Source organism: Diadema antillarum, unplaced genomic scaffold (assembly GCF_040938485.1).
Source record: "Diadema antillarum isolate AM-2024a unplaced genomic scaffold, OU_Dant_1.0 seq00000233_RagTag, whole genome shotgun sequence".
Lineage (NCBI taxonomy): Eukaryota > Metazoa > Echinodermata > Echinoidea > Diadematoida > Diadematidae > Diadema > Diadema antillarum.
The window spans coordinates 828,004-846,363 of NW_027271282.1; the positions used below are offsets into that span (position 1 = coordinate 828,004).

General features: G+C 37.6%; 1 protein-coding gene across 1 annotated transcript in view; it reads right to left on the reverse strand.

Annotated features, from left to right (window-relative positions):
* Positions 1 to 18,056, reverse strand: part of LOC139729288 (rap guanine nucleotide exchange factor 4-like) — a 143,867-nt gene extending 125,811 nt beyond the window's left edge. The window contains exon 1 of the mRNA XM_071640215.1: positions 17,941 to 18,056. Within this exon, the coding sequence (XP_071496316.1) occupies positions 17,941 to 18,056 (116 nt within the window). The remainder of the gene's footprint in view (positions 1 to 17,940) is intronic.
* Between the last annotated feature and the right edge of the window lie 304 nt (positions 18,057 to 18,360).

Here is an 18,360-nt window from a genome sequence, read left to right on the forward strand (position 1 = left end):
GATCACACATAGAATATGTTAAAATCAGCATCATTATTGATAGTAATTTTCTCTTTATTATCTGTCTTATGTAGAATAGTTATATAGCACTAACAATGGAACTATAATTGTCATTTGCAATCCAGAAAGCTCGTGTATGAAGCAATCTAACTGCCAATATTGATCACAAAAAATGATGAGATGTGTGATAAGAAACAGTCTCTCATTTTTCTGGCAAAGCATTTTGTGTTCATTTTGAGACTCCATGCTTATGATAAACAGAGGGATTGCGGCAAATTTTAAGCTACAGTCTGCAATAAACACATAGACAAGGACATTCCACTCTATCGACTCTGTGACATAACCAGCTGAGTTGGAGCAAGGAGTTACTATGCCAGCCTAGCACCTCTTTGGATGTAAAGGGTTTGTAACAAGACATTAACAAAGGGATGGAGACTATCTGGAAACATACAGAGAGCTAAAAGACAAGCATCTGTTTCTAATTTTCCTTTCAGACAGGGAACATTTTAACACTTACTTCAACTTGAAACAGATAGTAAGTTTGCTCTCTCGGAAAGTCATTCCTGTTGTACAACATTCTTATGCCCTTAATTATGAACAAAAAACCAATTCATGTGATATATCCAAGGACCTTCAAGAATCAACATGGAGCTTAAATCACTGGAGCCTATCCATGTTATTGGAGATCAGCAGAATCCAATGAATCGGCAACCTTGTACTGAAGTCATAAAGTAAAGACTGGTGTCTGGACACCATTGATGTGTAGGTCGTGACAGAATAGAGATACAGTAGTTTGTGGTGTGCAATGTTACTCCTTACCTGAATTCCTGACATCTCATTCAGACAATGATCAGTTAGACCAGTCTTGGTATCATAAACCCTCAAGACCACTTGTCAAGGACAACCAAATTTAGCATCAGGTTGGCTTATTGTCATAGCTAACTGCATCATCTACAAGGAAATATCTGTCATTGACCATATGCCAAGTTGGGCAAGTGTTTATACTGCATTAATGGCACAATGGAATTTTTGCACACACAGACATTATAGCTGGGTGATTACACATTCCCATTCCATATAAAACAAATTTAGCATCGACAAAAATACATTTATAGGCCTAATAAACACATACAATGTTGATTCTGCAACAAAATAGTCTTTTGTTAATTTCTTAAGTTAGCACACAAAAGAACAATGTCATTGTAGGTGACCAAATTAGTCTGATGACCATCATGCTATCATGAGCAATGATGTACTTAAATCAACAATGGAATTAATGTTGATTTTTCAATGGTTATATGCAAAGATTTGTTTTGCAAAGACAGATGAAATGTACAATAAATGTTATCATTCTCTACACCTTCATGGCCAATTGTAAAGACTCTGATGAAAAATATTCCATCAGATGGAAAGATTGATGAAGTCTTAACAATCCATGAATTTCAATCACCATGCATGATTAGGTATGACCCATTAATTTGAATTTCCCATTTCCTTTCTCATTTCTAGGACTTCTTTCTTTTTTCCACTCGATGAATCAAAAGATTCAAAATATTTCTATAAATATCAGCTGGATGAAGTACATTAAATGGAAATACACTTTGCCTAGGAACTCCCATCTAAGTCAGATAAAATCATATCAACCTACAGCTTGGCTTCTGAAAGATACACAAAGTAAATCAAGACAAAGTATCCTTCTATATTAGAAGCCCTACAGGATATTTTTCCTAAATCCTTCAATATAGCTACTTTTTTGTTTTGTAATTTTACCAGAGTATCCAAACTCCATCTCCATCTATAATGCTGAACATTTGAATGAGATCACATATACAGCAGTATAACGAGGAAGCAATGATTGGTAAACTGCTAATGGTTGCATAGCCAGGAGTTGTTGTGCTCCTCTAGGCTGAACCCTTTGCAGACTCAAATGTCAAGCTAGATCTCTAGCTATCACCTTCATACCTCCAATGTGCAGGACAAAGATTTCTGCACTTGAAGTAACATTACATGTATCGGATGGATAAAATATTTTGCGCAATGTATATATCTACTGAACGCACACTTTGAAACACCTCAGACATCATGGCAATCTGATGATCAAAACACTAATCCATTCAAGTTTCCATTGCTGTATTGCTCTTCTTTCCTCTTATAAATGCATTCTATACATCCATCTTGATAAATCACCCTCCTTTGGAGAAAAAAAAAATCTTTTAACTGATATTTATCTGACAGTAAGTGATGAAAATTAGGTATGCCACCAACTATCCAGGAAATTGACAAGCCAATGTATACTTCACTTTTTTTCTTTATATCTTCCCAGCTCTCACTATTTAAAGTTGATTGTTGCCGTCTTTTCTTCCTCCTGACATTCTTGCTCATATCAAGTGATGTCGGTGTGCTCAGGTTTCTAAAGAATTCCTAATTGACTTGAATTGTCCACGTCAGATAGTAAGCTAGGAGCCTAATTCCACCCAAGACTGTCCAGTTTCAATTGGTGGGCAAACCAAGGCATTTAATTCAATATCATGAACCATTACCGATGAAGAGATTGAAATTGGGTCACGCTTCACATTTCATGATTGAAAACGAAATAGGCATTACATATTCAACAGTCTATCAAATCTGCAAGCCTCTGTTGTCTGTTACACTCTCTCTCACTCACTCTCTCCCTCTCTCTCACATCTCCTCTCTTCATTTGCACATATTCATTAAAACATTTCTTTTGTTTCATTTTATTTGTTAAGGGCCAATGTCTCTAATGTCAATCGTGTAAAACAGTCTTTCCTTTGTGTAAGTGATTGTTTATAGAGCCTCTGCAACCCCCAAAAAAAACAACAACAACAACAACAAAAAGCAAAAAGACAAAGTGGCAATCCCTATTTAAAATGAAATTAGTGTCAAACGAGAATACAGGGTTGAATCTTCTCTTGAAGTTAGTGTTTCTTAACACATGTTACACACACACACAAAGCTTAATCCTTCCTTGGGATTCATTACCTACAATAAGGCAATGCCTGTCCAGGAATTACGATAAAACCTGCTAAATCTTGAAACCACAATAACCACAGGCAATGTGCACGACGGGTCGGGTGAGACATGACCCACTGGAGACATTAGCCAGAGGAAAGGTTCAGCTAAGAGGAGAGCCTAGTCACTCTGCACTCTCCATGTCATTCTGTGTTGTAGTCGATTTCCATTGAACTTTGCCTCTAGTCATTGCATTTACTGTTGCCATGGCAGCAAGATGTTCTCTCAAGGCTTTCATTACACACCCACCAGCTGTCATCTGGCAAGTGTCTTGCATGATGTGAAATCACCATGTTTCCTACATACTGGGCTTACGGATTCAAGGCCAGTACGATACTGACCATGTCCTGTTTCATACATGCATGGTAACCAATTGGAAATTGACTATGACATTAAGGCCGGAGAAACATGTAATGTAAGGGCAGTGTGGGAGCAACATTTAATGTTATTCCCTGCTCTCCTCATGGTATCACTGATCTGTGATCTCCAAACCAAAAATTGAGATCAAAACATGCTTTACTGATGTTTGCAGCTGATGATCAGCATGTTCATGATGAGTATATGGTGTCCTTTAAAGATGTATGGCCCTTCCCTTTTGCATTCCTTCCCAAATAGCTCAGAACATGATATATTCCACCAGAATGACAAGACTATTGTAAATCTATAACATTTCTGTGATATTTGAAGGTTGTTAGCCGTTAAAATTCAAATAATGCACCAAACGCTCACCATAACGTATTCTGTGTACTATAGGCACAGCTGCATACATTAATCCTCCTGTGGTTTAATATGATACTTATACTTAGAACAACAGATGTGCATGTTAAAGCTGTCAGAAAAGAAGAATTCACTAGCTTCTCTTACTTTGTTATCAATGGCAAATAATAACACACCACTTACATGAACTACATGTACAACTAAGTGCATCACACAGGTCTGTAAAACTAGACTAGTATTTAGATTTGTAATTTTTGCGATGTTCGCAAAAATTATTCAAATCTTAACGGTCAATTTAACTACACAAATAAAGACCCTCTTGAGTTCAAAATTTACAGGTTTCCAAATAGTGTTTTCTTCAATACCTAAGTGTTCTTACCAATTTTTCAAAAAATTGCATGCAAAAGGGATTGGCTGTTTTTAAGATATTTTAGATAGACATTTCTGGTATATTGACTCTGAAATCTATAGCTTAAGTATTGTAAGATTGATTTTGGTAATTTAATTCCTGTTATTTTTTTTTCTATTTCACATAACAATAAAGACATACAATTTTGGAAATACAATTACATGTAGTCTTTTGAAAAAGTAGCAGCACACAAGGAGATTTGAGTATTGGTGTCTTTAGCCTCTGCATGTACTGCAAATGCAGCAGAGAAAGTTATGTTGGAGATTAATGTTCAACTGTAAATACTAATATCATCATACTTCTGCACTGACTTCAACATCAGACAGTTCTTTAATTTACAATATTTGATGCACTGTCGCCCAATGCAGAACAAATTCAGTCAAACACTCTGAATTTGTTTAATAGGCCTAACTGTCTCATTCATTTTTTTTTTCAGCTGTATCTTACAAAATACCCATATGACTATCAAAGCTCATTACATTTTGGTGTGGTAGCAAGTCAGCTCATACCCTCAAATGCAAGTAGTCATATTATACAGAGTGAGATATCGGGATAAAACACAAATGCGGCTGGCCTTAGTGCTTGGTATGCCACAACATCAGGTGTGCAGAAAAAAAAAAAAAAAAAAAAAAAACTGGTCAGCCATACCCAGGCTACTTATAACCCATGCACCATTTTAGGGCTAATAGGATGAAGCTGAGCATGGCTGCACACTTCATCAAATTAGGCCTGTCACAAAACGAGTGCATCAACATCGCTAACAATGTGGTTTACACCCACAAGGGAAGTGAGGTGAATTTGCTCCAATTTTCAAAGTTTATCCCTCCATAATAATACCATTGTGCCTGCTTGATATAGCAGAATGGCTACCTGATGTAAACACTGTGGCTCATAGAAAATGTAATGGAAGGCAAAAATGGGAGAATTTATTACTCTGGGCATCTTTTCCTTTTACTAGAGGCTTTCATATCCAACAAAGATGTTGAAATTAGAGTTTGTTTCTTTCTTGTTTTGGATTCAGTCTTGCATATTCATTTTCTTTCTGGAAATGTTGCTTTAGCATAGTTTTGAGGATAATCTCTGATGTCAGCTATATCTCTGTAATGCATGAAACAGTATCTGCAAAATGTCAAAATCTAATGTGTTTTGGATCAAATATGTTGCATGTTTTAGATACATCTCCATGAGTTATTTTAGGTGCAAAATTTAAAGATGCAGATAAAGGTAGAATTGCTTGTCAAAAATAAAAATCAGCTGTAATGTGCATTACTATGAAAAAAAAACCAAACCATATACTAATGTCATAATCCAGCAGCAGTGCAACACTGCCATTGTTTGGGCTACCTTTTATGTGTCATCATCAAAGAGTTTTTCAAACCACAGCATTTTTATACCTCTCTTTCAAATACAAGGCCTTAATCTAACCCCATGGTATGATGCTTATTACTAGAAAAAAAGATATCAATGATCATAATACTGCAGGCCTATACGCCATATATTTCGCAAGTCTAAATTTTCGTGAATCAGGAATTACCAACGATTTCGCGAGTGGTTGAATTTGCGATCGTGGAGTCTTAGTACTCAACAGAGAAATGTACACACGTACGTCACATCCACATCGGGATCAGAGTCAATATTTTCGCGTGTCTTTAATTTTGCGAATAGCACCCGTCTCGCAAAATTCGCGAAAATAAAAATCTCGCAAAATATTCGGCATCCACAGTAATACTAATAATCATAACAATTTGGACACCAAGACTAATGAGCATTACATTCATGGGAAACCATTTGTAGCTATTCAAGGCACTTGCATGTTCAGTACCAAGGTGTGTGGGGTTTTTTTTATCTACTGCAAAGTACATTTATTTACAGATAAAGAAACCTACAGTGAATGTATTTATCAAAAATAAGTGCAGCACACACCAAGTTCTTCCTGTATGCTTCAAGGTCAAGTCACAATTTGGTGTCCAAAATCAGGCCATTTTTCCTTAAAATGTATTATTTCAAGCAAAGAAAATTGTGGATGTTTTAATCTAATTTCATCTTGAATATCTCTTCCGCACAATGAAAGCTTCTTTTTTGGGGGAGGGGGGAGAAACAAAATACCCATAACTGTCTCTGAAACAATGGAAATTTGACATTTTTTCATCTTCTCTCACAAAAGTATTTTATTGTAAAATGTATTGTAAAATATACATATAACCCCATATTGATTTAGCAGAACACATGTATTAAAGAAAATGTGCACAATTTGAGAACAATCCCATAAATCCTTCATAATGGCTAATAAAAAGTTTAAAACCATTGTTTGTGCAGCAATCAATATCAAGAGCTTATCTTGCTGTTCCTGTTCCAAACCAACACTCTGTGTTACATCTTCTGTTGAATGCTGACATCTTTGACACAGTTCTATAGAGAGAACAAACACTTGTTCTCCAATGTGCAAAGGGAATGCTACATGTGTTTATCATTGTGGAGTACCCTTGGCTGGTTACCATGACAGCATAAATCAGCTTCATGTTTGCTAAGGGATTATTAGGGCTTGACCTTCCAGTCTTTATGAAGACTTAGAGACTCTGATGGTTGTCCAGCTACTCAAGGAATGAGGCAAAGTGTGTTAATGGTTGGTGTGTAGCTCTGCCACTACATAAGGATCATTTGCATTACAAATAAATGATAATGACTGTACCTGTAGCAAAAGGCGAGTAAGGCAGAATCTTTTCGTACAACAATAAAGACAGCAAATTACAGTAAACTACAGGGGAGCCATATTAGCTTGTAGCAGCAATAAGGACAGCTTATTATAGCATGTATCTTTTTTCCTGTTGTTTTTGTCATTGACATTGTTCATGTTGTTGTTTTTTGTTGTTCTTGTTACTGTTCTTGTTTTTGTTTTCATTCTCAGCAGTGACATTACTGTGAATAACAACAACAATCACTGCTAGTCCATAACAGTGCCTATGATTGCATAAAAGATGTCACTTTCTCTTACAGTTCCTGCTTTAGGACATGAAGCATCAAAATATCATATATTCCAGATTGCTATCGATTGGATGAAAGAAACTAAGTTGTTGAAATGATCTTCTTTTGTTGAAGCTTTGTGGTTGAATTGCTTTTCTTCATTTTCTGCTCCAATCCCCGGTTGTATTCTACATAGATCCATAAGAGAATATTTACACAAAGTGCCTTACAGGTGATATGTGTTTGTTCATCTATCCTCCAGTACTGATTTGTCACCAAGAGATCTGTGTACTCATGATTCCATTTTACAAAAGTGGTTGTAGGCAAATTCAATCAGAATCTGACACACTACAGGGCTTGTCTGGATAAGCCTTGTGTTGACTTGAGATTCGATCTGCATGTCTCCGGAGCAGAAAAATCATCTCACTGTCCCGATGTGTCATTTCAATCAGCTAAAGATCCTCCCATGTTCATCTCTCATCATTTTCTCTCTGCATGTCTTAGGGCATAGTTCTTCTGCCTAATGGTGCATAATGAAAGTTTATTCATGACATCCATGAGGCACGGCAGCCTGTGCCATTAGAGTTACAACCAGGGGATACCAGTCCACTGTCGAGATTTCATTTCCAAGGGAAAACAGAAGCTCTTTTTACAGGTGTCTCATGGGCAATAAAATAGCATGTGGAAGCAGCTTTTGGGTACAATATCCAATTTGTAACTTTTCATGTTATCTTTCCTATATTTCCTCATGAAAAAGTAACATTGTTGCTGGTAGACATTCTTTGGCACTCACCAGTAAATCATACTTTATGGCTCTTCTGCTCTTAAAAAAACTTGGTATTTGAAGATGTACACAAACTTGCAAGTGCACTATGTGTGGTAAATACCAGTGGCTTACTGAGCCAGTCATGAATGTTTCCTCTATGCAAATACACACATTAAAAGAATTGTAATATTGAAATGACAATTGTTAGGAAAAAAAGATAAATGACGACGTACTTTTCCACTTGTGACAATAGGTAAATGTTGTACCGTACTAATTGTTTATTACCACCATAATGATGATAATCTTGATTCATTTATGCAAGTAAATATATTGGTCATCATTATATGCATATCTGACTGAAAGAGCTAACAATGTTGATAGAAACCACAAAGAAACTTCTGATAACCATACTTTTTCACATCTCATTCATAAATCTGGTTGTAAAACAAAGATTGACAGCCAGAACAATCTTTTCTAAACAGAATCCATCTAATCGTGAAAACTTAACTGAAATTTGTAAGTCTCAATAACCATGTGGCATCCCCTCTGCTGTGAATACTGGGGTCGGTCAGAGATTACTTTCATGGTCATTGCTCCTTGTCATAACTTGGTTGCCACAGACTTTTTATGGTAGATAAATTCTAAAGAAGAATGACTTCTGGAGGGAACGCTCCCACTGAATACATAGATATTATGCTGGCCAGACAAACCTTAAAGGTCGTATACTGTAAAAGTGGATATTTTCGCATGACTAATTTTTCGCGCTGGGCGAGCTGAGAAGAGTTTCACGTGTTTTTAATTCCGCGGAATCAAGACATCGACTACTGGAACATATGGCAAGCAAAAATGTTCGCTTGCTTTTATTTTCGCGCTAGTTTCGGGTTGCGCGAAATGCACGAAAATTTCAACACTGCGAAAAATTTCCACTTTTACAGTAATTCCTTTTACATTATCATTTTGCATGGTCGAAGAATAATCTCTCCCAACAGCATGTATGAAATCTTACCCACACCTCAGAGTTTTACAAAAGAAATAAGAAACTAACCCCATGTTGATCAAGAATAGGCTCCCTTACAGTACAGAGGAATATCACATACAATTACAATTATAACACAATTATGGGGGGTCTCAAAAATTTACTGGAAATCTAACATTATTTCCCGTTCCATTAGAAAGAAATTTTCAGTTTTATTATTCTGGGGAAAGGTCTAAATTACCTACATGTACCGGTACTTCTATAGTCTACCAGCTTATGTTAGCAGAAATCTAATTGTCAGGGTTGTAACAGGAACACATGAACTTTGAATATTAATTACAAGTACACAGGTTGGTATCCTGAGAGTGCTCATCACTCACTGTATCCCTGAGATTACACACTTGAGATATTCCCACCATCATATCACTTCTGTTAATATTTTCTTTATACTCCATGTACATGTTTTCAAGTTTGCATTTGATGACTACAATAATACTGATAATAACAATAATGATGATAATAATAACAACAACAGCATAACATCTTATTTATCCAGGGTAACCTCTTCAGTGTTACTAAGTACTGCTCTACCAGACAACAACAACAACAACAACGTCCTATTTATCCAACGGTAGCCTCTTCAGTGTTGCCACTGCTCTACCAGAGGGCCCTGCCATTATTATTACCCTAGCATTGCCAGATACCCATTTATATACCTGGGTTGAGAGGGACTTTGTGGGTAAAAACATCTTGTCCAAGGATGTAAGCACTGGGCGGGAATCAAAATCTGGTCCTCCAAATGGGAGTCGGGAGTTGTATCCGCTAAGCCACAGCACCCCCACAATTAATTAATAATCAATGTTGAAGGAATGAACTGAATTCAATATCATCAAAATAGTAGATGGATAGATCAAACATGCCCAGTTGCAGCTCTGACATCATAAGCATTCTGTTTTATTTTTCATTTTTAAAGTTATGCTTGATGTATGGTTGGTTTTTTTTAAATCTATAATGTATGTAATCTGCTCATGACCCTTGGCTCCATATTCCCCTTGTATTTACGTGACCCTGCATCTCAAAACCAGCAAAAACTCATCACACATGAATTTTTGGTTAAAAGGACAGATTCTGAAAGAGCAGACTCTATACTTTAAAATGGCATATAATGCACTACAAATTGACTGTCTTCATCTATCAAGTTATTGGAAATAGTGTACACCCCTGGAAAAGTGTTTACTGAGAAAAGAGGCCTTTCAAGTGGTGCTCTGTGCAATAAACAGGACAAATAACAGAATATAAAACTTATAGCAATCACTATGAAGAGATTATCAAATCAAGCAACAATTTATTTTGTACATTCATTGGATGCATTCTGTTCATGCCTAACACCATCTTTCAATGCATAAGCATCATTATCTCAATTATCATTTGAGTTGAAAGTAAAAAGCATGTACAGTATTTTTTTGAAAATGCTCCAAATTTGTAAATCCAAGAAAGCCTACTGGCATATAAAGCAAAGTGTTCTGGAAGAGTTGCAAAAAAAAAGTAGAAGACATTTCCCCCTTTGTTTTGAGATTCTGAACTTAAGCATTATACAGAACTGCTCTTTCAGAAAATATAAAAATACATCATATTGACTAGGTTGATCAATTTCACCTACTTTGAGGCTTCACATAAGAATCAGGTCTTGCAAAGCTTCATGTTGGTTTTGTGACACATGGTCACATATCAACATTGCAAGATTTTTCACACACACACACACACACACATACACACACACACAAACACAAATATTTATTGAATTACTGATTTGAACGTGAGACAGTTTACATTTGATTTAGCAAATTTACACTATCCAATATTTTCTCCTTCAGCTTTGACATCAGCATATTTTTTTTTCTCGCTTTAGTTTTTATCTGTCATTTCCAAGACAAACAGCTTGCTTTGCTATCTCTTTGAAAACTGCCAGTGTACATTCCAACCATTTGTTTCATAAGATTGACTCCTTATTGGTATATATTTGATACTGTTATTGGTCACAAGTGTGATACAAATATGATTAGATACTTCTTTTAAATCTAGTAAGAAATTTGGCCAATGAAGATAGATACCAATTCTATTGCAATCCTGTAGTCACAAAGCATTAATTGAAAAATTTCAGTGCATAGCAATGTCATCCATGTTCCCTGGCAATTATTAACAGCTCCAGTACATTATGTAATCTTTCTGCCTGCCTAGTAGCACAGTAACACATTCATGTTTACATTGCCCCTGCAGACTCATTAAAGACCCTGTTCTGTTGTCTAGCAGTGTTAGGTTTCTATTTACTTATGCATACATTAATGGGACTAAATAGTCCACTGTCTAGGATATCCGCAAAAAGATATCAAGTAAGATTTTGTACATAAGCTAGGAAAACCAATACCTATCTGCCTCATTTAGAGAAGAATGAATTTCACATTCCCTGAGGGAGATATCGACAAAGAACATGGCCTTGTCTGCATTTATTTCACTGCTGATATTCCTATAATGTCTTGAGACCAATTGAAGCTGGCAATACCCTTGGATAATACATATGGAGAAAAAGAGAAATAGACTTAATGAATTCCCTTTGAATTTCATTTCTGTGATCCATTTTGTATCATATGGTGCTGGCAGTTAGTAGCTGAGTCACTCTGTAATTCTCTCTGTCGCATATAGCTGATATCAAGCGATATCACCTCGTGATACCGATATCTGATCGATCGCTTTTCGGACGTATACTTCCGGTTTTGCGAAAATCATACCAAAGAACCTGGACATAGTGTACACTCTTATTTCTGCCGAGTCAAAATTTCAACTCTGAATCAGAGTCAAAAAATTTTCACTCCGATCCGTGTAAATTTAACACCAACCGTGTACTTCTGACTCAAATCCGAGTTATCATTTTGGTTATCGGACTTTTTACACCTGCGCAGAGTCACATCAGAAATACCCAGTGCGGTGTACATGACATACGCGCGCTACAATTGGACAAAACATGTCATGTGTCCTATGTGACGTAGTACCCCCGCGAAAAAAAAAGGCGTCATTTCTCGACGATCCACCGCGGCCGCGAGATGTCTTGCAACTTTTTGTCTTCAAGATGGACAATTTTGTGTGCACTTTTCTAGAGGAATGCGGAATGGAGGAATACATAGGAGTTTTCATCGGTGAGTACCCACCTCATTCACAACACTCATATAAATAATTGCCTGAAACATGGTCTAAACAGTCAGTTTTATTAGGGCAAATTGAACTTTCAACACGGATCGACACATTGACTGGTAATGGCGTAGCTGTAGGCGGCCGTACGGTAGCTCGTACCTTTTGTACGTAGCCCTGGGCTATATGCTATACGTTAGAACCAATCTACAATAGATGTGAACCTACCTAGCTACACCTCCACTGTACATGCATAAAATACACATACGATCTTGATTGCTAATTCGAGCTACCGTACGGCCACCTACGGCTATGCCATTACCAGTCAATGTGTCCGTGTCGAAAGTTCCGGCATTTTACCCTAAATAAAACTGACTGTTTAGACCATATTTCAGGCAATTATTTATATGAGTGTTGTGAATGAGGTGGGTACTCACCGATGAAAACTCCTATGTATTCCTCCATTCCGCATTCCTCTAGAAAAGTGCACACCAAATCGAGTTATCACTACACCAAAATGGGTTACTTACAATGCGGGAAACAACACCGTACCAGAGTGAAATTGTGATCTTTTGATTCGGAAATCCGTGACGTTTTGCTGGAATAGATTGCACCTCACTGACCCCATTTCCGAGTCAAATTTGACAGTTTCCAAGTTAATTTGACGCCACAGAAATGACTCGGAAAGTGACTCGGAATCCGAGTGAAATCATTTGACTCGGAAGTCTGAGTAGCTTTCACTCGGAAAGAGTTGACTCCCAGCTGGCACCATTTCCGAGTCACATACATTCACACTTTCCGAGTTATTTTTGACGCCGCAGAAATAAGAGTGTAGGATCTTTGATCGTACATTCAAAACGCACAGAAGTCGTCATGCACAAGCAAACATGGATCGACCTCATAACCAATTTCAAAGAATGTCTGTGTTGCGACTAAACTTTGTCTGTTGGGAACTTCACCCACATCACATCCTTCATCCATAGATATTTTCCATAATTTCATCATTTCGAATCATCGGCCCAGCATTGGGCTGCTTTGCAGAAGAATCCCATTTATCAAATGTAGAGTTACAGATTAGATAAACTCTTATTCACAAGATTATAAGACAGATTTTGATATGATCTATGAATACTTGTTAGTACTTCAGCGTTCAATGTGCATAAAAGTGTAGATATTACACATCGCACGTTCCCTAACCAGAAGTTTATATCCCAAGAATTAAAGGTGAAAAAAATTGGAGTGCCACACACGTTCAGACTCAGAGAGCCATATATGCGATAGGGAGAATTGACAATTTAGACTATGGTATTCCAAAGTTTGGGTTGCACCATGGCACTTAAAAGATTGACTGAAGGACAATGTTTATATTCTGTGGTATACTTGATACTAGATTATACTCCGTAAACGTATGTCTTAAATTGGAGAATTGAATGTCTTCTCATTATTAGTAAAATAGGTCATGCATGTATGTCAGTGGTGGTACACTGTCTAGTCATGTAGGCCTATGGTTTGTTAAACTCGTCCAAAATATCTTCTCTGTGCTATCATTTACCAGATATGAGTCATTCACGTCTACAGCAAAAAATCGAGGGGGGTGGGAGAAAACTATTTCACTCATACAGATTTTGTCTCCTTGGAGAATTCATTAAAAAGTGATTACATGGAAAGACTGGGTCATCATTGGTGCAGCCAGTATGCTCACTAATGAAATCACAACGCAATTAACTCCAAAGCGAGACATCCTATCCATACTGGGAGATCTGAGTATACCCATTCTACATCAAGTTAGGCCGTTGCTCCATATGCTCATGATCATTTGTTGGCAGAATTTGCTGGCAGCTGTATTGAGTATCTGTGAAGAATGAAATAGTATTCTGGTATCACAGATTCAGGTGTCAGATAATTCAGTGTCAGACTGTTTGATAACCATCACACTAGGTGCAGTAAAATCTATCAAACAGTGATTGTTAAAGCTATTTAAAACAATTCTGCTACTGTTTTGTTGGCACAAAGTCACTGACACAGCTGTGGACAATATTTCATTTCATATCATTCTATTCATTTTCATATATCCTGAGTGAAGATACACAAAAAAATGAAAAGTTTAACACAGTTGACTACTTTACTTCCTGATCATTAATGGAAATGTCATGTTGGAATACCAGAGGAAATGAGAAATGTTATGAGGTCTAAACAAATAAGATTGTTTTATGGCAAGTATCAATTAATTACATATCATAAGATGGACCAGAGGGTACATAAAAGACTTTACTGAAGGAAAAGAAAGAAAAGCTGAAGAAGCAGGTATAATAACTAAAAACGTAGTATACTATTAAAGCCAGTTTATTTCCATCACAAACTATTGATGTCAATGCTCTCTTCCTGTCTTTGAAAATGATGTAACATGAAAAATGTAACTGATATCTGCAGTCTAGATAATGAATGTATTTTTTTGGGGGGGAGGTTATTTGTATTGTTATTTCTGTTATTGTATAACGTATAATGATGTACATGCATTTTTATCGGGCATGGACCAGCTGAAGAACAGCCACTGTCTGAAGCAGGTTCTGTGCTAAAACAAAATAACCTGAACTGCACTGAATTATCTCTGAACTAACTATACTCGAATGAAGACTGTTTCACAGTATGAACCATACTGGGTATCTTTTTTACAAAGTTACGATACACCCAAAGGGCCCTTTTTTGTTACCCATGCACAATCTCTGCATCACATTTTGTTTTCCTAACACAGAGTACAATTTCAATTGATTTGTAAATCAACAAAATGTTTCATCCAACTATAACATCAATTCATCTGCTTGAAATAAGACAGAATCTATTTCTGTGTAGGCCTACTAAAGAAAAGTAAAACTCATAGAGGGAAAATCTACAGTAGATGGTAACTTCACCCAACAAAACATGGTTGATGGGCACTTTGTTTTTTTATAAGACATTGAGCGCATAGAGAGAGATATGTACATGTGACGAACACCCATTGACAACAGGAGTAGTCAAAAAATTGAATTTCTCATTGTTTTGAAAGTTGTTTGTTGTTGTTGTTGTTGTTGTGGTTAGATTTGCAGATACACCTGTGGTCATATTGACAAGTTAACATGACTTTACAATGAATGCAACAACATTAGGAAAGTGAGAGATACATTTACGTTTATATTTCATAAAGGGACATCAATGGAGTAAGGTTAAATGGAAGAAAGGAATAAGAAAGAAGAATGGAGAGGGTATGGATAGAACAGGAGGTAGAAGTGAGAAGGGTAAGGGGAATGGGATTAGACAGATGGAGGAGTGGAGAAGATAATGTGATGGAGAATGGTAGCAAAGAGATGAGAGGAGAGAGAAGGGAAATTAGAAGGAAGAGTGGGGTAGAGAAGGTAAGGTGACTGAGAATGGTACAAGATAAGGCAAGGAAAGTAGGAGATTAGACAGAGGAGAAGGGTAAAGAAGGTAAGGTGATGGAGAATGGTATAGAGGAGGGTATGAGGGAAGGAAAGAGGGGGGTTAGACAGGAGTGGGACATAGAGATGGTAAGGTGATGGAGAATGGTAGGAGGATAATATGATGGAAGGAAAGAGGGGGATTAGACAGAGGAGAAAGGTAAAGGAGGTTAGGTGATAGAGATTTGTAGGAGAAGAGAAAAGGAGAAAGGTTAGGCAGAGGAGTGGGGTATAGAAGAGGAGATGCCAAATGGGTGAAGGGATGAAGGAAAGAGAGGGAGGGGATTAGACAGAGGAGTGGGATAAAGAAGGTAAGGTGATGGAAAGTGGCAGGAGATAAGGGAAGGAGAGAGGGGATTAGACAGAGGAGAAGGGTAAAGAAGGTAAGGTGATGGAGAATGGCAAGAAATGAGGGAAGGAAAGAGGGAGATTAGACAGAGGAATGGGATGGTACAGAGGAGGTGATGCTAAATGTTGGAAGAGATGATTAAAGAAAGGGAGGGAAATTAGACAGAGGAGTCAGATAAAGAAGGTAGTGATGAAAAGAGGTAGGAGATGAGGGAAGGAGGGAGGGGATTAGACAGAGGGGTGGATAAAGAAGGTTAGGTGATGGAAAGAGGTAGGAGATGAGGGAAGGAAAGAAGGAGATTAGACAGAGGAGTGGGATAAGGAAGGTAAGGTGATGGAGGATTGCAGAAAGAGAAGAGAGAAGGAGAGAGAGGGACTAGTGAATAGTGGGTGACGGAGAATGTGAGATGATAGAAAAAAGGGGGAGAAGCAAGGAAAGGAGAGAGGGGAACTAGATAGAAGGGATAGGGCACCTGCCATTTAAAATACAAAGTAAATAACTCTAAATATGACAGAAATATAGGAGACCACCATCATAAGCAAACGATTAATGAGGGTATTGGCCTCAGAAATAATGGTGATGGAGAATGGTGGGAAGAGATAAGAGAAGGGGAGAGGGAGACTAGAGAGAGAAGAGGGGTAGAGAAGGTATAAAGATGATGGAGAATGAAAGGAGGAGATGACAGAAGGAGAGGGGAATTAGGAAGAGGAGTGGATTAGAGAGAAGGTTAGGTGATGGAGAATGGTATGAGGAGACGAGGGAAGGAAAGGGGGATTAGACAGAGGAGTAGGATAGAAAAATAAGATGACGGAGAATTGGAGAAAGATTGGAAGGAGAGAGGGGGATTAGACAGAGGAGCGGGGTAGGAAAGGTAAGGTGATGGAAAATGGTAGGAGGTGATGAGAGAAGGATAAAAGTGGGGATTAGACAGAAAAATGGGATAAAGAAGGTAAGAAGGTGGAGAATGATAGCAAGAGATAATAGAGGAAGAAAGATGGGGATTAGACAGATGAGTGGGATAGACAAGGTGATGTAGAATGGTAAGAAAAGATGAGGGAAGGAGAATGGGGGGGATTAGACAGAGGTATGGGATAAGAATGGTAAGGTGATGGAGAATGGCAGAAGGAGATGCTGGAAGGAGAAAGAGGGGGATTAGACAGAGGGGTGGAATAAAGAAAACAAGGTTTTGATAAACTGATTTTATTTCTGCATTTCTTTTCATACATAAATGAAGAGTTTGTTAAAAAAAAAACGATAAGTCCATATTTGCCAAATGGAGATATTTGCGATTAAAGGTCAAGAAAAATAAAGAGAATAATAAGAACTTTTTCGCTTCTTTTGACCATAACTTCAAAAATGTACCTTTATACATAGTGACCAATATATCATTTAAAAGGTTTTATTTTGTACTTATGACAGAGACCGTACTTCAAAATCTACAAAAATGGACTTATCGGTTTTTGCGAACAAACTCTTCAAATGTAACACAAAGTCAATTGAACAAACTAATCGAATACAGCTGAAACAGGTAAATGATCAATTCAAGTACCGGTATACTTTATTACTCCCTGATAATACAAAATGAAGATGAACACATTTATCAATTGTTGTTTCATGTGTAAGTAAACTTAAGAATCACATATAACTGCCAATCAAAAGACAAATTAAACAACTGTAAATAATAACAGAACCAGGTACAGGAGACCATAGGTATAGCAAATAAATGCTTGATGAGGACAATGGCCTCAGAAGTAAAGGGGATGGAGAGTATTTGGTATAGAAAGAGGTAAGGGAAGAAGAGAGAGGGGTGATTAGACTGAGGAGTAGACAAAGTGAAGTGAAGTGAGGAAGAAAAGGAGGAAGTGATGAGGACAGAGAGAGGAAGAGATTGTGAGATGGAAGATATTGTGAGATGCCAGAAATAGAGATGTGGCTGTGCTGTGTGAGGGATGTGGGAAAGGATGGGGAAAATAGTTGAAACATCTCAAACTTGGGAAACAACTGGGAGTCTGGGTCAAAAATGCCTTGTGTACTGATAGAGCTGTCCCAAAGAAATTGTGATCAATGATTTATGAGTTCTTGTGGAAAAAAACTTACTTTTTGTCCAGCCTAAGAGCCCAATCCGAGGACATCTTGAGCGGGCGGTGCGGTGAAGCAGCCCGTCTGCATCCCGCCGGTGATAAGGACTGGGCCTGGTGAGGCTGACTCGCCATTGCCCAACTCCAAAGAATGAGTGAAACTTAAAAATTGCGAACTAAATATCCAACACTTTCACCACTTCTCACTGACATTCGTGCTGAAACGAAAATCCAGCAATAATTCGCTGCTAGAAAACACCTTATGGATGATATGCCACCTACAGCAAAGCGCGGAGGATCGCTCGTTTCGATCGTCTGTCCGCCCATTTAATGATGAAACTTGATTCCCGCTCGGCAGGTTGTATTGCAGCGTAGCGCATCAGGCTGCTGTCTGCCCAATAGCTCTCTTGCTTTTCGGCAAGAGCGCGTACACCCATTC